Source organism: Anneissia japonica, unplaced genomic scaffold (assembly GCF_011630105.1).
Source record: "Anneissia japonica isolate Jap-2015-1 unplaced genomic scaffold, ASM1163010v1 scaffold5856_len118379_cov109, whole genome shotgun sequence".
Lineage (NCBI taxonomy): Eukaryota > Metazoa > Echinodermata > Crinoidea > Comatulida > Comatulidae > Anneissia > Anneissia japonica.
Genome location: NW_022750495.1, coordinates 90,208 through 112,560, shown reverse-complemented (window position 1 = coordinate 112,560; position 22,353 = coordinate 90,208). Strand labels below are relative to the sequence as shown.

Below are 22,353 nucleotides of genomic sequence, written 5' to 3'. Positions count from 1 at the left end.
TGTTGAAATGTTTTTAGTCCTTTCCTGGTGTCAGGGATGAACTACAAATATTTGCGTACGGGGAAAATCATAACGTCATCTTGGGTCAACTGACGTCCTACTGTACCTCAAACATGACTGTGGCCTCTTTTCAGCTTAATTTCTGTCCACATACTATTGTTTGACCAACTTGTTTCTTTTTTTCTTAATTTCAATTGATGTACGTAATTTCGGTATCAGTGCATAGACCTATATTTATTATAAATATGTTACGAGAGAAAAGAATGAAGCAAAATGCCATGGAGAATGAAAAAAAATGTATAGAGTGTTGTAAGAAAATAATAAAATAATAAAATAGTGTAGATTTTATGCCGTATCCATCTAAGGGTGTGTTCACTTACACGGCGTAATATAAGATGCTCAGGGCGCTTGATTAATTCATTTCATTTACATCATCTTTCAATCACAAAACAGAAAACAATTATTGTAAGCAACAATTATTTAAGAAGTACGGGATCAAGAAGTGAGCTAAATATCGAGAGATTCTCCAGCCATTAAAACCGAATATCAAATACAAACAAATGTGTACACGAATTTAAAATTACATTCCATTCATGGGGTCATTGCTGGGATTGTTTTGTTTTCGATTAATTAACATATTATACAACAGATGAAGACAATATTTCTCACCCATTTTTAGTGTCGCGTAATATTAATTCTGTAAGTTCTGTCTGTACTGCTTTAATTTAAAAGAAGGTATATAGCTAATGGTGACGACATAATCACAAATCTAGACAAATTTACTAAATAATTAGTTTATTTGTTTGCCAAAAAATAGCTAGTAGCGTAAGCAATTATTCACTGATACGAATATGTAATATTTCGGGAAATAATTTGCCGAATATAACTGAGAAGAATGCTAACATATTAAAGAAATAAGATTTCATTTTTTCAAACAAATTTGAACGATCATATAAATTTACACTTATAACCAATCCAATGGCCTAATTAATACAGTAATAGGCCTATACCATATAAACATTCGACATGTGCATCATTGTGGTCTAGTGGCCAGGCTAAGTTGTGACATACTTTGTAGCATATTGCATTAAAACAGAAATAATAATCGATATTAACAATATAAATGCATTAAAAAAGAAATGGAAAAACACTGTTTGCTCTCTTATCATAGTGAAACTACGAAACACTTTAAAAAACAAAGGATTATTGTACACTATTCATTATTATTACTAAATATTGCATAATAAAATTTTCGGAATTGTAACAGCAAAACATAATGTAAAAAATATATGAGTATGGTGACTCCGAAAAATGACAGACAAGAGGAACAAAATGATATAAGAAATGACAACAGCACTTTTAAGACTAACTTGATTTTAAAATGTATTCTCCAGCTTTTGTCCACAAGTGGACTTCATCAGGAGATTGTGCAAATTGGATGCGTCCTGATTAAGTCCACAGATTAATGTGTGAAGAATAATACATTCTATACAAATTAGTGTTAAAAGTACTGTTGTCATTTCTTACGTTGTTCTATAGAAGACCAACGCGGCTACACTTTTTATTCATGATAAAATAAGAAATTTGCAATCGCCGGGGGGGGGGGGGGGGTGAATGGGTGAGTCAGTAGAGGGTAAGAAAATAGGAACATGAAGAAAAAGGCAGAAAGATACCAAATAAGATAATGATAATAAGATGATGTATGGAAAATATAGATAAATTAGATAGAAAAATGATAATTACAGAAAGACGAATGGTTAAAAAAGAGATGAGGTAAGGATTTCCACTGCAAGTGTGACACACCTCATTGAATGAGTGTTATTACCAATACTTTAAAAATTTAATGACAAAATACTAAATAGTTTGAAGCAAAAATAAGCAAACAAAATATATTCCAGTATGTTGAATATATTCCTTAAGTACCTAGTTACAAGCTCTATAATTTAGGCCTACAGTGGTGTGCCAAGAAAACAGGATTGCAAGCGTGGAATATGGAGTAAGCTTCTCTAATCTGAATAAATACATCAATACACTGATAAGGGTAACAAATACTTTATAAAACTTTAAAAATGCCAAAATAATTTTGTATACAAAATATTATGTTCGATGCATATATATATTTGGGCGATCCAATTTTTTTCTTTAGTTTACTTTCCAAAAGGGGGAGACCCACCCCCTAAATAACCCCCTGCTTTAACATGTTAAGAGTGGTGGGAAAACCGGACGTCGACGACCTTCACCCCCTATGGATCCGCCCATAAAATAATCATTTTTTAAAGCTCAGTTGGCCAAATACTGCACATTCTAAAGCAAATATTAAATACGGTTTAGTCTTTAACTGTAATTTTAGAAAGACGTTTGCAAATTATTATATTTTAAATATAGCCAATAATAATTGTGGTTATAAAGTCAAAGCAGGTAAGATACTATGCCTACTGGTAAACATATGGTAAATAGATTATACAATAAATGCTAAAATGTTGTGAATGATGTAGTCTATAATAGACTTCCTTTTATTTATTTATTCAAGAATACTTCACATATTGACTTATTTTAGTGATTAACATGGTCAATATATTTTATTCCATTATATTTCGTAAAAATACACGAGATTGTGTCAGTCGCACTCACTGAAGTGCCACTTACCTACTGAATACTCTGCTGCTTTTACTGTACAGTACGAACGGAATTTGTATAATGACTTCTCACACATGCTGCTTTTGTAGCGTGACAAGACATCGTCCAATATTTATTATTAATGATAATTTAATAGACATGCATATAAACTCAAAATATGCCAATAATGGTAAGATATTTGCTACGATATATTTTTTCCAGAGTATATTTCTTCCAGAGCTGTGCACGCGTCTGGACGGTAAATCGGCACAAACATGTTGTCCTTACTCAAAATAGTACATGATTATATAAACGTCCAAGTTCGATATATGGGATTCATTACATTCAAACGTTTGTCTAGTCTAAAATTATAAACGGTTATAAAGGTTGTTAAAAAAGTATATTAAAGTGTTGTCTAACTATGTGCTTTGTCAACTTCATCATATGCTACCTTTTCTAAGCATAGTATTTTAAATATAATAATAATATATATGAATCTACGTGAGTTATGTATGATATTTGGAGTGACACGTGACTTAAGCCCTGTCCAGACTATCAAATGTTATTTTTAAAAACACGTGACATGTCTAAATATGGTCTGATGACATCATTATCATCACCAAATAGGCACATCATGATTTTACGTGGACATACTACATATTTTGTAAAAAAAAAAATCATAATCTAGGCAGAGCTTAAAACAATTCTTGGATTCGTGGTTGTACAATCATCAGTGATAAATTTCGCTGTGATTATAATGACCCTTGCACAAGTAACAAGCATTCACTCCAACCAGCTACTGCTCTCTCTACTCTTATTTCTTTCTCGGCATCGCATTAACATGAGCTGTTTCTTCTTCTCTATGTTGTAGATCTTGGTAAGTTTGGTCTTTATTGCCAGCAGTTGGATCATCTACTACGTAGTCCATGTAAGTCTGTATTGAGATATGAAACGTAATATATCAACGCAATTTAGGTCATTGCTACTTGTTGGTAAATTGATATTTGGTAATACTGTAGTGTGAATTAAAAGGAAAAAATGAATACAATGAGGGAGTTTCAAATTCCTTTAGAATAGATAAATATTATGTGCAATAATTTATAATCATTGTTTCAAAAGTCGCAAAGAAGTAGGATAAATACCTATTTGCAATACTTTATTATCACTCTGTATAAAACAATACATTTTACAATTTTACAATAATTTTCATTAATCCGTAGAATACAGCTGCCATTTGGCCTGTTTTAGTGGTAGAGTAGAGTTTGTTTGTCCCCTACAGACCAGCGCGATAGCATGCTACTGATTGTAGGAAGGAGGACCAGTGAAAAAAAAAAAAAAAACTACACCTAGTCCGGGCCCTATCAGAAATGTGAATACAAACTATCTACCAGAATCATTTGACAAAACAGTAAGCCTATGAAATTTACAGAAGCAGGCTTTGTGCACGTGACATAAAGAGGATATGTGACAAAGATGAGGTGAATTAGAATATTAAGAGCTTACATCTAAGTTCTGTCTCTGGTTCGCACTCCTCTTGCCTATTTGTGCCTTCTGAATTGAAATAAAAAATAATTATTGTTACGAATTTACAGTAATTTCTTTCTGTCATTCTATTTTTTGTTTGTTTCTGTCTTTAGTATTATGTTGCCAACACACATTGTTATTTGTTTATTAAACCATGATTAAACTGCTCATTAGACAGCGGAAAGCCCGCCACAAAAAAAAAAACAAAATGAAACTTTAAACTACCTTTAACACTACGACAAACAAGAAAAAACAGTAGAAGTTTACTTTGTAGGCCTACTTGTGAAAGACCATTTGTCCTTTTCCTATAAATTTTCAACCCGTTAAAATAAATCTGTTCATTTTCAAAAGTCACTTTGCAGCCATTAGGCCTGATTTGCATGACACATAATTTTGTACAAGATTGCTTATTTTAATTTGGATCATTTGACTGAACAGAAATGGGAGGGGGTGTTATGTATTAATGTGTTGAAGGCACACTATTAAATATATCACGAACAACAATTTGATTTGGTATCTCACAAACCCGTTTAATCCTCGTGTAGCCGATCAATCCACCAATTACCGTTCCGAAGGCCCCAACAATTATACCACCCACAAACAACATTCCAATTGTCAAACTTGTGCCTGGAAGGGATGAAGATATAACAGTAAATGTCATACAACTTCAATCATAATAATGCGGTTTGGCGCAGTGGGTGCAGTTCTTCTCAATTTCCCTGTACATTTCGCCTGTGTCCTAGTCGCTTTACATACGGTTGTCTCTCTTCATCCAGGAGTAAAAGTGGGTGTATGGTAATCGCAAACAGAAAATTTGCTTTCAGTGCTTTACCCTCTATCAATTCAGTAGTCAAATTTATGTTATGCCAAAACTCGATAAGCGAAAGCTTTTATTTTTTGTCTGAAAATAATTATGTTTATTGTAAATATGTGTTTGAAGAAATAAAATAAATGACAATAAAGAGAGATGTAGAAATGCGCAGATCTTACAGCTCCGCATCAATGAATTTTCTCTAGGGTACGTATTACTAGTATATGCGATTAATTCAATGCCGGATTTTATAGTGTGAATCGCTATAGGCTATAGGTCTAAGTTTAACATAATTATTTTATTTCATTTTATTTATTTATTTTCATTATTTTATTATAGAATGTTTAATGAAGTATATTCAAGTAGGGAAGTAACAACACCAATTACAACGATAAATCAAAATAATAGATGATGATGTCGATTGGTGGTGATAATGACGATGATGATGTGCCACGGTTTTAGTTTCCTTGTTTGTTTATTTGGCATATTATTCAGCATATTACTTTTTTCTTCTAAAATTTTTCAAGAAATAGCAATTCCGACATTTTTTTTTATTCCACTTGCTCTACCAAAAACTTCACTATTTAAAATATTTTAAAGTAGGGGCCTACCTATCACTTCTTTTCGTTTGCAGCCGTGGTAATAAAAGAATTACATTGTATCATATCATAAAATATTTCTTTAGAAACCTTATGGTTATAGGAACTTTTGTCCCTCCGTGTTGTTTTCTAGTCAATGTTAAAATGAAGGATAATTGTAAGAGCGTGCGACTCTCGTGTAAGCGTTGGGCTTTCAATCTTCGGGTCGGGATTCGAGACTGATGGTCATCACACTGCTTGTGTTTGGGCAAGACACTGCCTGCCTCTCTTCACTCAGGAGTATAAATGGGTATCTACCAGAATCATTTGACAAACAGTAAGCCTATGAAATTTACAGAAGCAGGCTTTGTGCACGTGACATAAAGAGGATATGTGACAAAGATGAGGTAAATTAGAATATTAAGAGCTTACATCTAAGTTCTGTCTTTGGTTCGCACTCCTCTTGCCTATTTGTGCCTTCTGAATTGAAATAAAAAATAATCATTGTTACGAATTTACAGTAATTTCTTTCTGTCATTCTATTTTTTGTTTGTTTCTGTCTTTAGTGTTATGTTGTCAACACACATTGTTACTTGTTTATTAAACCATGATTAAACTGCTCATTAAACAGCGGAAAGCCCGCCACAAAAAAAAAATGAAACTTTAAACTACCTTTAACACTACGACAAACAAGAAAAAACAGTAGGTAGGTGAAGGATTCGCAATGAAATTACTAATGCTGATTATACGCATACACCTTGAATACTTCTTCCATAATTCAATAATACGCTATATATACGTTAATGAATAAGGAAATAAATATTTTTTTGTTAAGTCGTATTATGGAATTACAATCCTTCCCGTGTCATTATTAAATCGAAACAGCAAGCATATTCTAGTAAAATTGATGTTACGTAATTAGTGATTTTAGTTTTACATAAGACTGACTAAATCCTCTTGGCCCCCTGGGGAGCATAGGGTGTCCACCATGAGTCTCCATCTCACCCGTCTCTGTGCCGCAGCTGCGGCTTCCCCCCATGTAATATTGATATTTTTCAGGTGTCAGTTAGAGACGACGCCAGTTCTTCCTGGGTCTGCCCTGTTTTCTTTTCCACTGCGGGTTGTAGTCTAGGGCCTGTTTGGTGACATTTATAGGGTCTTTCCTTAAAGTATGGCCTATCCATCCCCATGGCACTTCATTCTCCTTATTAGGTTGCTGAGTTTTACATAATATTGAAAAACCTTAAATGTGTTATAAAATATATTTGAAGCAACATAAAAAATAAAATGCTGTACATGTGATGAAATGTCCACAGTAAATAAAAAAAATGTTCACGATTACAATTGCTTATTGATATGATGAAAAGCAGTAGCCTAATTTCGTGTCATTTACGATACTCACTGTTAACACTATTTTCACAATATCTCCCACTGTAGCCTGGTTTACATTCACATGTAAACTCAAAATTAGCAGATATACAAGTCCCTTTATTTCCACATGGACTAGAAACACAATAGTCAACGCCTTTAAAAAAATAAGGTACATTATATTAAATATATCATTGATTGTTATAAGTTATCCTATGGATTGTTCACTCTTTAATTGTTTTTCTATAGCACCACTTATTGTTCTTTTTAATATGGCAGTGGTAGTGGTGGGTGGTGGCAGAAGCAGTAGCAGTAATATTGGTAGAAGGAGAAGAAGGTGGAGGTGGTAATGAAGGAGGCCAAAGAGGAGGAATGTGGAATTGTAAATGATGTAATATAGACGAGGTTTGCATGAGTATAACTTTTTAGAAAACAATTTGAAAGCTGACGACAAACTGCACTGCAAATCGTTCTGATCAACAAATGTAATTATAATCACTAGAGGATTACGATAGGCAAAGAGTACTGTTGTTTTGTAAAACAGAAAATATTAATAATAATCTCTAAAATCTATATCCGATTAAATCAATTTTTGAGTACCGGTAATTTATTGTGCAGTGAAATTATTTAAAACTTAAAATTTTCTTTCTCCATTCATACAATAAGCACGCATTTAAAATAGTGCAAAAATCAGTTTCAACTTATTTAATTTATGAACTTAAAAGCATACTTAAGACTTCGATTAATTTGATTGCTGATCCAATGTTATTAGTAGCATTCACTGTTACTGTATAGTTTGTGCCAACAACGTCTGATGCCTTGAATGTGAAGGTTCTTGGGTCTGTATCTGTGTCATTCAATTCAGTGATCCATTGGTAAGTAACTTCATTAGGATTAGCTAAAACGACTGGTGCAATAGTGGCATTCTCACCAGGAGCAACAGTAATGTAATCAACATATTCAGGTGGATCTAAATACACAAGTAGAATAATGATTCAAGATAATTCTGAATGAATCGTTTTAAGTATCTTTTGATTTGCAGAGCCGAACGATCTCAAGCTCAATGTGATCTTGCAGCGTACAGGATTCAATGTAATCTTTACTACACCGTACTCTAATGAGGCTCGAGCCGAACTTCATACCTTCAATCTAAGATCGATGGATGTGGTACCGGGGTGGCGCCAGCGGGGGTTTCCTCGAGGGGGGCACACACAACAATTCATCGGGGCGAAAAAAAATTATATGTATTTTCTACATATTAGTAGACTCTAAAATCGATAAAATAAGCCTTTTAAACCCATAAATTGTTAAAATTTTCAGGAGTTTCGCCCCCTGCAGCACCTTCAAAACATTTTAATCGAAACTCGACCACGCCCACATTACTTTCGTCGGGGAAATCTGACCCCTCGTCGGGGGCATCGGCCTCCTCGTCGGGGACCTCCCCCCCCCCCGATTAAATAAGCCCTTGAAACCCCTAAATTGTTAAAATTTTCGGGGGCTTCGCCCCCTGGACCACCTTCAAAACATTTTAATCGAAGCTCGACCACGACGCCTACATTGCTTTCGTCGGGGGAAATCTGACCCCTCGTCGGGGGCAGCAGCCCCCTCGTCGGGGACCTCAGCCCCCCCCCCAGTCGGAATCCTGGCGCCACCCCTGATGTGGTAGTGATCCGGGAGCTCTGTTCAAGATAGACAACAAGCTACTTGGGAAGCAAACCGCCTGCATATACTTTTAAAAAAAAATGTAAAGTCCATCCATCTTCACCCCTTTTCATATCTAACTACATGTACTCTCAAAATCTTTGATATTTATCTTAAAACTGTTGCTAAATTCATGTTTCTTTTCCACCGTTAACTTTCGCCATTCATCTTTGGCAGTTATTTCCAAACAGTAGAATCACACCACACTCTCAATATCAGAAATATAAATCAGTTTCGCATTAATTTTAAAAGAACTAAAATAGGCTCAACAATGGATAACATACCAAAGTGTAAGAATATGGAATAACCTCTCACAACTATTGAAATCTCAAAATCACATTTCTTTTTTCAAAAGACAGCTCCATAATAATACTCAACAATAAGTATTTGTAATTTTTTTCTTTTAAACGTTTTTATTTCAAACCTGAAACCTTTTGTAGAAACACCGGGATTGTCCGGCAGGGTATAGTTTTACCAGCTGTAGTTAAGTTAGTTAAGTCGGCCCTTCTGTTTTGTGCGGGGGATTCATATAAATAATACTTATATTGATAATATAATTGGGGAGCATGATATGTGGACTATGAACTCGATCAATTACTTTTTTTTTTACCCTTCGTCCCTTCGTGTCTGTGCTACCCGTTATTAGCAACTCTGGTCGTCCATTACGGGGGCTGTATTTTCGAGTAAACCGATGTATCCAACTTCTCGTCTCGAAAGATGTGCTGGGTTCTTTATAGTGCACACGAGCCGTTATATACACTGTTTATAGTCCTTAACCGAGAACCACCAGAACCGTTAGGCGAGCGTGCCGTTCGAACCAGAGCGCCGATATCATGGATGTAGCTCGCAGCGCCCCTAACCGCTCAGCCATTCGACTCGCATATTATGTAAAAGCTCTGCTTTGTTTTTCATTTTTGCCATGTTACTTATTTAATATTTAATTTAATGTTTGAATTGCTTTAGAATAAATTTTATACTGCAGGTTCTTTGCAAAGGAAAATTATCCTTGTCAGTGTTCCTTGATTTGTCTGTCGCATTCGATAAAGAGCCTGTTCTTATCAGTACACTTTCAAATTTAGGTATTTCTGTACAGTGTGTCGTGGTTCAATTCTTAACACGTGTGTCGTGGTTCAATTCTTAAAAACAGTCTGTTGGAGCGAAATATGCTGTCTTATGCCCCGTTCCCATTAATTTGATGTCCCTCAAGGTACTAGTTTGGGTCCCAATTTTGTTTCTCATTTACACGCTCCAGAACGTTATCCATAGACATGCCATTATATATCACATCTACGCTGACGATCCTCAGCTATACCTCCATGGCTATACGCATTCTTTAGTCCTCAGGCTGCCTCCGAGACAATTCGTAACTTAAAAGCTAATTGCATTTATGAAGTACATGCATGGTTGTCTTTTGTAAAAGACATTTTGTAAGTAAGATTGTTTTTAATAATTTATAATGCAGTCGAATTTGATTTCCTTGGGTTCAATACTCTGTTTCACATGGGTAGCATTCTAAATGACTAAATGAAGCAATACATTATTCAATTTTATGAAATTCCTTGTCATACTGCAATATGTTGAAGGGATCCGTCACAAAATCACTGCTGGTGTTTACTTGGAGAGCCAAGATTTACCATTATTCTATAGAAATGCATATATTTGATTTAATGTTCATTATTATTTCAATTTCTGATAAAAGCAAGTAAATCAGAATAAACTGAATTTGTAATGAACAGTAGGCCTAATTATTGCTGACTCGCACATTTACACAAAATCAATTCAAATGATACTGATAATTTATGTTGCATTATATATAGGTATATCAATTTGTTATGCATGATTATTTGATTCATCTGTTGAATAAATTAAGCTATGTGCTGGAATATAAAAGGACTTCGAGCGGGTGGCTCAAGGTCCATTGTTGAAGCCGACGGAACGGTATAATATTGTTGTTTGCACAGGCCATGTTGATTAAAGTATGATTCAAGTAACTTCTAGTTCTTAGTCATTATTTCAATGTACGGAACGATAAGAATTTAGAGTAAATTGCACTTGAATCTGCTGTCAAATCTACTTTAAATTACCAAACACCGGAAAAGGTTTTTTCATTTCATTAAAAATATACGTCAACGACTGAAGAAGTATACTGTACCAAGATTGCATCTCATTAAAACAAATCTTACATTGTATATGCTATTCTTGTTGGCATAGGCCTATATAACATCGACAGGTTTGATGTACTTGTGATTTATTGGCATTTCATTGGTGTCTCGTCATGCTCAGATAAATGTGTATGACACAGATATGTTTGTAATTGTTTAATTTTCTGGTTTAATTAAAAGGAGAATAAAATTTATCTAGAAACCATATGAACCTATTTTATCAAATATTGTTATACTTACAGTAATTGAGAACTTTTGTTTCACTTTGTTTAGTTAAATTAAATCTGTCTGTCGCTGTACATTTGTAGCTTCCTCCATCACTCTCTGTTACTATGTCTATCTTATGCATTAGAGGTGAATCATTTTCTGTCTTTATAACATGGCCATCCATAAAGAGACATATTTCGTGAAGTTGAGTGCCATTTGCAGAACATTTGATTGTGACATTTTTGGCAGCAGTGTAAGAACTAATATAAATCGTGACATCTAAACCTGCAAGAAAAATGAAAATTATTTAATAACCAATAATCAGAATTTCCAACACTTCTTTTACTTACTTTCTTTCTGTACAAAGATATGCTGCATAGACAATAATAACTAGTCTTTTTTAAACAACCTGAATGGAAGAAGGAGAGATTAAACGCTACAAACAGAATCTGTCTAACTCCTACACTCCGCCAAACTAAACACAGCCATTGCTTTCCATGCCAAGGACTCCAGGCATTCAAAGATACATACAAGTAGTATTTAACCAAGAACTCTCAAAGAATGGAATGTATTACAACGAGATATCATCTCCATTGAAGACCCCAATGTTGTCACCACAGCTGTGCAAAAATACTTAGTCTGTTGTCTTATGTTAGACAAATAATAACGCAAAGCGTGAAGTAAGACATTGCCAATATTTATTAGAAATAATACATTTCGAGCATAGCTATTCATCAGGTAATGACACGGATGTCAACGCCGGAACTTATAAGAAGCATACTTTATTACAAAAGACATAAGATAAAAGCATGGGCGTGAATACTGTACCTACAAACTGTTGAATGATGATAAAACAATAGAACCGCTAAAAAACGGTTAACATAATGAAGCCGTTAATGCCTAAATATAGTAAAGCCGTCAATCCCTAAATCAACTAAGTCAACTGGGAAGCAAAAACATATAGGCCTATGCCTAAGTTAACATATATGGATTAATAATAGAATATATATTTTTTAAGATTACAGCACTAATATTCTTACTTTTGTATGTATATATATATAGGCCGAAACGGATCCGTCTGCAGATATTGGGATTTGAGTCTCCTCTGTGCAGATTCGCTTGTGTCCTTGGGCAAAGCACTTTAGCTACATTGCTTCAGTCCACCCAGCTGTATCAATGGATACCAGCAAACTGCTAGGAACTAACCTGTGATGGACTAGTGTCCCGTCCAGGGGGAGTACAACTCTCATCCGCTTCACACTACAGAAACTGGGGATAAGCTCCAGCCCTATGAGCCCCAGTGGCTTGGAAAGGATTTAATAGTTATATATATGTGTATTATATCACAACACGATAGGGTGTACTTTGATGCATTGTATTAATGAAATTTACAATTAATGTGATTTCAAATTTTCTTGTTTTTGGCTTATAATTGTATATATTCTCAGTTTGCTTTAATGATTGTTTTTTGTTTTTTACATCATGTACTTATAACTTCGTATAATTTCTATTTAAGTCAAAACTTTCTTTTGAAAAGTTTCTCCGTATATAAATAAAGTTGTTATTATAATTTATTATAAATTTAACAATATTTTCAAAATAGATACGCTATTTTTTATTTAAGAAAAATAATACAAGACGTCAATAATATCAATCTATTTTACCAATCAGATTGCATTATTCAATAATGTATGTAACCTTAGCAACCACATATCAAAGGTGGTTTGTTGCAGATCCTTCATTGGAAATCTGTAGTTACAATATCCTGATCATCAATAAGGTAATATTAATTTACTTGTTTGTCTCAAAGCTCTCCTGTTTCCAAAAACCTAATGCGGAATGCGGTTTAATTTCAAAGGTTTTAAAAAAAAATGTTTTAATACAAATATGATAGTATTTTTGTTGTTAAACTGAGTTTTAAAAGGTCCGTTACAGGACTCTCTTCACTTAAGAATTATACAATGTGTTATAGGCTATTAAAGGAGGTTGCAATTCAATGACATATTTTTAAAAAAACATGTCACATTTTTAGGTGTAACCAACATGCATTAATTTACTAAAGCGCGCAGGAGCTTTACAATGAAATTAATATGACTTTATCTATATACATTAATAATCAATAATAATCATATTGAAAAATTCATCAAACCTGTATGCAGTATAAAATTATCATGACAATACAGTAAGTAAATAATTATATATTTCAACAATATTTAAACAAGACCAGCCACAACTGGCTTATCTGGAATTTAAGCTATGACTTACAACATACGAACAAAAGAAAAGTATGAGTAAAATACCATATTTTTAAATCAAAGTGTTAATGTTTAATATTTCTTATTTCGAAAATAATGTTTCAAAGTTACTATCCGACACATTAATCTTTCTGAAAACTTGGAGAATATTATGTAAAAGTTATTAATTATAGAATGGTAATAAAAAAAAAAAAATCTTGAGCAAATTATCTAGGTATAACATTTTGATTCTCATCATCTTGTCATGTTGTGCCACTAATGTGACTGAATCATTGACTAGTGCATCCTATATATATATATATATATATATATATATATAGAAAACAAATGGCATGATCGAAAATTTGAACAATATTTTGATCAAACTGATTTAATTGGGAAATTAAAGTTAAAAAAAAAAAACAAAAGTCCCACTATCCACCTCTCTGTGATTGAACATATATATATTGAATATTCTTATTAGTGCATTCTTGGTTGTAACAGCCCTGTTGCGATCAGGTAGTTGGCTCTTGTGGGCATTCCGTTTTCCGTACGACTGTTGCAGGAGAAAGGTGTATCATCTAGAGACTGATGATGTTCTTTTTGTCATAGAGAAAATAGAACTATTTTCTCTATGTTTTAGTTTTAGCTGATTTCATTATCTTGTTGTTTTGATGTCTTTCTTTTTGATTGTAATTTATATATTTTTTCTTGTTGTTAGGATGCACCACCCTTGTGGTTGAGTGCCACCGGTTCAAAAGTGCATAGCTAAATAAATAATAATAATAATAATAATTATTATTATTATTATTAATAAATGGTAGCCATTTAGGCATAATTAAAATTTTACTAATAAGAAATTCACTCTTAAAAAAAAATATCAAAAATTATTGAAATATGCTATATCCTATAAAGAAATATTTATTATTCTTTTATATCAAAAAAATATATTGTATAAAATTACTAATTAAAAATCTTTAATTACATATATTGGAATAATTAGTAAAATCAATATATCCATCAAAATCTTTGAAATGCAGGCACACATAGCCCTTTTTCTAATTAACAAACATTAACATATAGCAATACACAAAACCCAATACAATTATACACGTCAATACAAAAATACAAAGTACTTAAAATAGAAAAATAATCTTGTACTAAATACAAAAGCATTGAGTATATTAAAATACAAAAATATTAATTATTATTAACAAATACAAAAACACTGAGTAATATCAGGGAACAGTGAACCCTGCAAATAATACAAAAGTAATAATTATTATCAAACCAGGGAACAGTGTAATTTCACTGTTCCCTGATCAAACATAAAAATACAGATTATTTAATATACAAATAACACAAAGCATAGCTAGAAGCTTAAAGCATTTGGTTTAATGAAGTTTACTTCAGAATTAAATGATGTAATTCACAATTGCAATTGTTCATTGATTGTTATCAAAAAGAATTCAAAGTTACTGTAATCCAAATTGCTACATCTAAAATTCCTACAGGAATGTGTTTTCACATTAATTTCAATACGTATTTGTTTTATTATGCTATACTGTTGGCTTTTTGACTGCTTATGTTTATTATTTCTTGGTTATCATGATGCTGGAATATTCTGTCTCCGGCTGCGTGCGGATAATTTTGTCTTTGCTTCCAGTATTGACATCTTTGGTGAGGTCTAGATCAGCATAAGTAAGTTGTTTTTCAGTCTGAATAAAACAAAATTAGCAAACAATAAAACTGATGAATGGATAAAAAAAAATATGAATAAAAAAATAAACGCTCTAAGGCATCTATTGTTGAGAAGGGGTTTTAAGGGGGTGTTTATTCAATTGCGGCATTATTTGAGGGAGGCTTCTTTTTGTGTAAAATGATAGGATCTTACTGTTTAAAAAGTTCTACAATAGAAACTCTAAAAAAACTTTTTTTTTTAGATGTTGGCAATGTATTCATACAAATAAACAATTCATATGTGATTCAATAGGCTTACAGTGCATACTCAATACAATTTACTATTAGCTATATTATATTTTAGGTTGTATACATTAATGACTATTCATTACTAAACTAATACTGTACTGCAATTCATTAATAGTAAGCAATTAGTAGAGCTCCGCATAGTACACTATAGGAAAATTATTATTCAATGGTTAGATTTAATGCTTGAAAAAATTTCCTGAGGGCCTGCAAGGCCCGAAGGAAATTTTTGAATCCATTAAATCTAACCTATCTAAGTATAATAATTTTCCATTTAGTGTACGATGCATGCTCTACTAATTGCTTTATAAGTCAATCGCCGTCTTTTAATTATAGTTTTTTATAACCAACTGTTGTAGCAGTCATCTGTTGCTATAGTGATATGATCAGTATACATGTGTGTATTTACATTTAGCTGTGCGTATGCTGATTTTTGCTCCTGCAGTACGCGTTTAACTGCACATCAGCAATACAGTACAGATAGTACAGTACAGATACGATGAATAACTATTGTAATTTGTATTGTGTTAGAAAGAACTTGTTTGTGATGCTATTTTGATAGACTTTCGTCAACGAAATAAACATTTTAGCATTCGAGAGAGAATACAGTCACTGACGTCCTTTTTGTTCAGTGCATGCAGACAGGTAAAATCGTGCGATGATTTCACCAGGCTAGGCTACGGCCGGGGCTATGGCCTAGTAGTAGTAGGAGATCTGGGCGGCCTCCTGCTTGGCCGTAGACCAGGCCCGTAACAAGGGGGGGTTCGGACAAACCCCGCCGTTTGCTAGCTGGCTCCGCTTGGATGGCAAAAAAAAAAAATCTCGAAAGAAGATTGCTTAAACTTAAAAAAAAAAAAAAAAAAACAATCCTGTTCAAATAATCTTTATAGACAGTAACAACTTTTAATACAAGTTTCAAGACGGAATTCTTATTTATGTGGTCAGCGCAATTGGTTGGTCGTTAACATCTTCAAAAGGCTCCATTTTTCCAAATTTGAACCACCCAAAAAAATCCTAGTTACGGGCCTGTAGACCTACATCTAAATTTGTTCCTTGAGTCTTTAAAATAGGTCTAGAATATTCCTATTAAACGTTTGTTGGGTTTATGAGGGTTCTTTTTTTTCACTGAATTCCATAATTGTTCATACTTAATATTGAATTTGAAGTACAGTAACTTTCTTCAGGTTCTAATGTTTTTTCTATTACAATTCAATTTTTATCGCAGTGCGAAAAAACACGAACCTAAAAAAATCAAGCCGAGCATCCGCTAATTGAAAAATTAGTGGACGGTGGGGAATAGGCAAATAACATTGGGAGTTAAAGTGATGACGTCACGACTGACTTATAAATATACTTAGGTCTATATTCTCTACTACTTTTATGTTATTTATCGCAAATGCTTTATAGTTAGGTACTCAACAATGTACAGGATAACCAACAAAAGACTGAAGGCGGCTTATTTTCAGTGGGGTCCTTCTATGGGCGATTGGGCAGTACATCGTGAGAAAACCCCTCTACTCTTTTCTGAACAGTGTACTGTTTTTAAACATGCACATGTGGGGGAATAAGTGTTTTTTGTTCACGTTTTATGATCGGTTTATTTTATTTCTGTTTTGACCATTTCATTTACAAAAATAAATTGTTTGTTTGCCCTTCTTTTTAAAAAAAAAATGGAATAAAAATAACCCACAGAGGCCTAGAATGGCAATAGTATCTAAAATCAGACAACAAATTTAGACTAATTTGCAGGGCATCCGGCTAAAAGTAAAGATAAATTCACTCACATTTTTTTTTAATTTGTAAAGAAAAAAGCTAAAAAAAAATCCCCCTTTTTAAAAGTTTGTTTTGTTTTTCCGCCTCTATTTTTTTCAGTGAGTTAGGGGCGGGTGGTGGAGGGCAAACAAACCTATTTTCTTTTTTTTTTTTGGCCTTATATACACATAAGCTTTGGAATACTAAGTATATAAATAAATTCAACAATCTTATTTTACCCTTCATATTACCACATATTTTATTTTTTCCATGAGTGCTTCTAATTATTTAGCACTGGTATATAAATTTGTAGTAATTGTTATTTATGCATAATTGTATTCTATTTCATGGCTTGGTAACAGCGTAAAGCTATACAACAGCAGTCACCATGATTTGATGCAATGCGGCAATAGTAGTTAGTCTACCTACTGTCTTTCTTATATTTTGCAAGTAATAATCATAAAAAGTAACACACTGAAAACAACAAAAAGACCTTTGCTTGACATATTTCCTTGTCAAAGTACACTGACTGACTCACTTCCCCTGCCAACAAGGAACCACAACACTAAAATCCAAAATCATATCAGCACTTCACTAATACTACAAATCACTGATTTTACTTAATGTTTGTATTGGTGATTGTTAGTAGGAGACCTAAATGTAAAAGTGATTGCTGGCAAGCGATCTTAGTAACGTCAACATGATTAGTAAAGAAATACTCCAAACATTACAGTCCAGAGAAATACTTGATAACAACTACTAAAATAAATAATGTTACTTAAAAAATAAATAGAAAAAACTAAAATCAGCCACTACTTCCTTCTACTAGTTGCCTACTCAGAACATATTTAAAATTTTTTTTATCTAAATACATGACTTATATTGTAATCAAGTAAATCAGTAATATAATTTTAATATCTCAAACAATTTAATTCTTATAAATTTTATGATTTTGTATTTTTACAAAAATACTTACAGCTCTGTCTCTACTGGGTGCACGCTGTGGTTTGTCAGGGGGTTTGGTTTGGGTTACAGCTTGTTCAGAATGCTCTGACTTTGTAGCTTTTACTGACTTTGGTTTTTGTACTTGTGCATAGGTATGAATGTCAACATCAGAAAAGTTTGAATTTAAAACAACTTTTTCTGAGCCACCACCTCTTGCTTTTTTTGCACTATAAGTGGTACAAGATTTAAATCACATTTTTAAATTTCAAAAATGCATAAAATTAATTAATTTTTAAAATTTGTATGGCAAGCATGTGCATAGGAAAAGATACTGTAGGTGCCAGATAGGATATTAGAAGATGGGATCCTTGCATTCGCAGAGAAAAACTACAAGTTATAGTTGAGTCTAAATACACAAGGAAGTATAGCTATAATAATATAATGGTTATAATACACTATAGAAAAGCAGTGCAGAGTAAGAAGAAAAATGAAGCATTTTAATAGCATAGATTTTTATGAGCAGATCTGTAGCTTGGTGGTAGCTTTTCTAATTTAAAAAAAAATTTGCTTTTCAATCTCACAATTCCTGGTTCAAATCTTTGAACTTTTTAATGAACTGAAAAATATACTTTGTTTATAGAGCAACATATTGGCAGGCATATTTGCAGTTAGATGTTATTGAGATAAAAATTATTGTTAAAAAATTATCATATTTATGATTTCACCAGGAATGTAATAGCAACATTCAAGCATGTGTAGGAGGAGAAGCTATTCCATGACAGCACATTGCATTAACAACATATTGCCTTTTCTTTTATTTTTTTTCACTTGGCATTGAGTTGAATTTGCTGGTTCTAGTAAATTACACCACATTAGAATATAGTTATTGTTACCTTTACTTCCTGTGCATATTGGGTAATTCCATGTCAAATCAACCAAACAAAAGAACATCAATCTCTTGGATTTTGTTCATAAAAAAATGTTTAGTTGGTATTGGTGTTATTTTAAAGCTACTGAGTAGCTCTACAACTCCTCAAATCAACCATAAAAAAGTTGCTGTAGGTTAAATATTTCAAAGTTCATTAAAAAAAGATATATATATATATTTTTCCTTCAGAATCATGTTAGATTGACAGTATGATGTAAAGAAGCTTTGCTATAAATTTGTATATAAAACAGTATATTAAACACTGTACACTGTATAGTGAAAGCAACATTATACCAAACTGCTAATTTTTATAAGTAAATGAGAAAATCTAGATCACTTACAAATTCAAGGTTGAAATTCCTTGGGAAATAGGCAAGTTGAATGGCCAAGTGGTTAAAAATGTAAGATTTATCGACATTTTAACATTGATTTGAAATTTATTATAAATGATTTTTCCCATAATTTTTTCTTATGATCTAACTTCAATTTTTGTATTTGTATTTTACATATTTTTACCTTCCCCAGCCTGGTTGTATTTGTTGAATAAATTGAATTGAATTTTCTCATACCTACATATAAAAATTAGCAGTTTGGTTTACTGTTGTATTTACTATGCAGATATTTCTGATCGTTTCTCATGGGTCCCAACCACATACGAAAATTTGGACAAAATCCAAGAGGTTGATGTGTTATTTTTAATGAAAATAGGTAACAAAAACTATATTCTAATGTGGTATGACTTACTAGACTTACTAGAACCAGCAATATCAACTCCATGCCAAGTACAAATTAGAAAAAAAAAAGAAGAAAAAGTGGTATGTTGCCTTATGTCCTTGTAAATGCAATGTGCTGTCATGCAACTGGCTTCTCCTCCTACACATATGCTTCAATGTTATTAGCTATTGCATTCCTGGTGAAATCATAAATTTGATGGTTTTTTTTAACAATAATTTTTACTGTTAGAGCACCCATTACCAAACTTATAGGGAAGCTTCTTTACATCATAATGTACCTGAGTCTAACATGATTTTGAAGAAAAAAAAGATACTGTTTTTATGCAACTTTGAAATTTTTAATCTAAGGCAACATTTTAATGGCTGATTTGAGGAGTTAGCACTTATCTATAAAGATATATCTACTCAATAGCTTTAAAATAACACTAAAATCTGCTCAATGGTGCTACTTACCAGGATAAGGTAAGGTAGTGCTAATTTAGCCCAAACTTCGTTAGTACATAGCTCACTAATTAAGAGGCTTAGAGCAAACATTTTTCATTTCTGATCGTTTCTCATGGGACCCAACCACATACTTTGAACAAAATCTGTGAGATTGATTTTTTTTTTTTTTTGGTTGATTTGACATGGAATTGCCCTGCATTAAAATAATAAAGCAACTTTCAAAACAAGATGCTCTTAAACATTTTACAATAATTGAATATTGATATATATTATTATTAGTTTTAAACTTTTGGAAGATATCAGTCACTTTACCATTCATCTTTGCTATCAGAATGAATGTCATCAACCCTCATTAGCTGCTTTTTTGTGTACACTTAGTGTATTAAATATATTGCTCAAGAAAAAAAAAAAAAATTTTTTTTATAAAAGTTGATTAGGACTATAAAGCCAGTGGCCTCAAAACAGTGATACATGAAGTGCAACTTTCATAGCCATCTATTCTAATAACATATTTTAGAATTTAAACAATTTTATATTACTAGTGGCAGGTAGCATTGCAAAGTTAGTTGAGCTTAATATTTAGCAGTATACAAACAAACATCTTGAAACATTATTTCAATAATTATATCCTTACTTAAATGTACAGTACCAATCATGGGGAGTGCATGTTAGGAAGCGGGCAAACTTTTTTTGGCATGCTGTACAGTATTCTACAGACCGCAGCCGCCTTAAATGCAACATAAATATTTCTGTATTTAGTGTAGTATTTCACGTTTTACAATTTTTCTAAATAACAATTGACTTATAATGTAGAAAGATATCGGAAAATAATTTATGTATACTGTATGACAATTAGGTTCATCTCTATGTTCATTTTATCCATACTTATGTATTGACCTACCAATATGTATTGACATTTATGACGTATCAATATAATATAGGTAGGCCTACATAAATAATACTCTAAGTGATCTAATAAATTTATCTGGTAGGCTTAATATCATTTTCTGTTGAGATGGATGATCATGTTGAAAATTCTAATACAAATTTACCCTATTAGTCCTATCTGAAATTGTAAGCTATGGGTTACAATTATTAGCCAAAAAGTCCTCACATATCCTGTGCACCACTAAAATCTGGACTGCAGGCACTGTGGGCTGGCTTTGCCTATGCAGGGAGTTGATAGATTTGGAACGCGATGCCTGCAGTCAGAAAGTGCACTGCCCGCGATTGGTACTGTAATGTTTAACTTTTTCAAAATTTGCTTAATATCTTTAAGAATTCTAAATATTTTGAGCTAACAAACAAAATTATAACAAAATATATTATTTAAAATATTATTTTTCAAAATTAAATTCTTGTGATAGCTTGCCAAATTGTTTTGCCATCTATAAAATATAAGTTTGTTCTTACACTTCTTCCTTCTTTTACTCTTTAGAAACTAATGATTAAAAGTAGATCAGATTTTACATTTCAGAATTACACACATTATGTACATTGAAAATTTTCAAAATATATACAAAGAATAAAGAAAATAAGGGTTTACCAACTGCTGTACTTACTTTCTACTGAAACAGAGTTTATCATCTGGATAACAAACTATGTAAGAAAATGAAATACATATTATTATAATACCATTATCATCGTAATCATCAGCAACATTATCATTACAATAATACAGTGCACTCTCAAAATGAGTCCCCCTATTTCTGAGACCCTGTAAGTCGAGACTGGTATTTCAAATTTCTAAATAACAATCATCAATTACTAAACAAAAAAAATCCCTCTAATTGGAGACCAAACCAAAAGACCACCCCAAATTATCAGATCCCAAAGTCATCTTAAACTGAACTGAATATAAAAAGACTCATTCAACAAGCAACAGTCAAATCTTGCAAGGAGGCAGAAATAGGAATGAGTATAAAGAGAAAAACTGTTCTTCACATTGTTCATAAAAAATAACATACATAAATATGTAAAAATTAATGAGTTTGTTTCATACCATGTAATATGTAGCCTAACAAATTTTACCAAAACAGTGGCGGATCTAGGATTTAGCAATAGGGGTGGATAATGTGAGGTGCAAAGGGAGGGGGTGGGGTTGGTTTTGGAAGGGAGAGTCTCCTTCAATTTTGGATTTTTATGGAATTAGTAGATGGCTAGAATTTGAAAAGAAGTTAAGCCTAAAATAGAAAGTGTATGTTTTACTAGAGTAGCCTACTGCACGTAACATGTATACACCAGAAGCTCGCACATGAGACGAGTAACCACTTTTGTTCACGATAGCCAAAGGGGAGATGGCTAGCCACCCTATTCCGCTGCCACACCACCCCCCCCCCCCCCCCCCCCCCCCCCCTCCACTC

General features: G+C 32.7%; 2 protein-coding genes across 13 annotated transcripts in view; both read right to left on the bottom strand.

Annotated features, from left to right (window-relative positions):
* Positions 1-778: 778 nt before the first annotated feature.
* On the bottom strand, positions 779-12,057 carry LOC117121414. 7 transcript variants are annotated; one of them, XM_033266622.1, is made up of 8 exons: positions 11,377-12,057; positions 11,001-11,252; positions 7,628-7,867; positions 6,932-7,054; positions 5,962-6,009; positions 4,667-4,767; positions 4,120-4,167; positions 779-3,550 (listed from the first exon to the last, which is right to left on the bottom strand). In XM_033266622.1, exons 2-8 carry the CDS (start codon positions 11,149-11,151, stop codon positions 3,431-3,433), a joined length of 831 nt encoding a protein of 276 aa, XP_033122513.1. In that variant the 5' UTR covers positions 11,152-11,252; positions 11,377-12,057; the 3' UTR covers positions 779-3,430. The 7 variants fall into 7 exon arrangements, with proteins under 7 accessions (XP_033122513.1, XP_033122514.1, XP_033122510.1 ...); XM_033266623.1 differs by having other exon boundaries at positions 11,499-12,057; XM_033266619.1 differs by having other exon boundaries at positions 11,543-12,057.
* A 463-nt stretch (positions 12,058-12,520) lies between these two features.
* LOC117121412 (hemicentin-1-like) overlaps positions 12,521-22,353 on the bottom strand; it is a 58,176-nt gene continuing 48,343 nt past the window's right edge. For 4 of the 6 annotated variants that reach the window (XM_033266612.1, XM_033266615.1, XM_033266614.1 and 1 more), the window contains 3 exons: positions 21,553-21,589; positions 17,916-18,111; positions 12,521-14,919 (listed from right to left, as the gene is read on the bottom strand). In XM_033266612.1, coding sequence (XP_033122503.1) covers positions 14,794-14,919; positions 17,916-18,111; positions 21,553-21,589 — 359 coding nt within the window. In that variant the 3' untranslated portion in view covers positions 12,521-14,793. The remainder of the gene's footprint in view (positions 14,920-17,915; positions 18,112-21,552; positions 21,590-22,353) is intronic. The other 2 variants (XM_033266613.1, XM_033266617.1) reach the window with 2 other exon arrangements.

Bases quoted from the DNA above. Each gene is read 5' to 3' on its own strand.
- LOC117121414 (XM_033266619.1), bottom strand. From the start codon at position 11,702: ATGAATAGCTATGCTCGAAATGTATTATTTCTAATAAATATTGGCAAT. The intron at 11,253-11,542 runs GTAATACATTCC...TTTTTCTTGCAG, and splicing joins AATGGAGATGATATCTCGTT to GTTTAGATGTCACGATTTAT. The intron at 7,868-11,000 runs GTAAGTATAACA...TTGTGTATTTAG, and splicing joins AACAAAAGTTCTCAATTACT to ATCCACCTGAATATGTTGAT.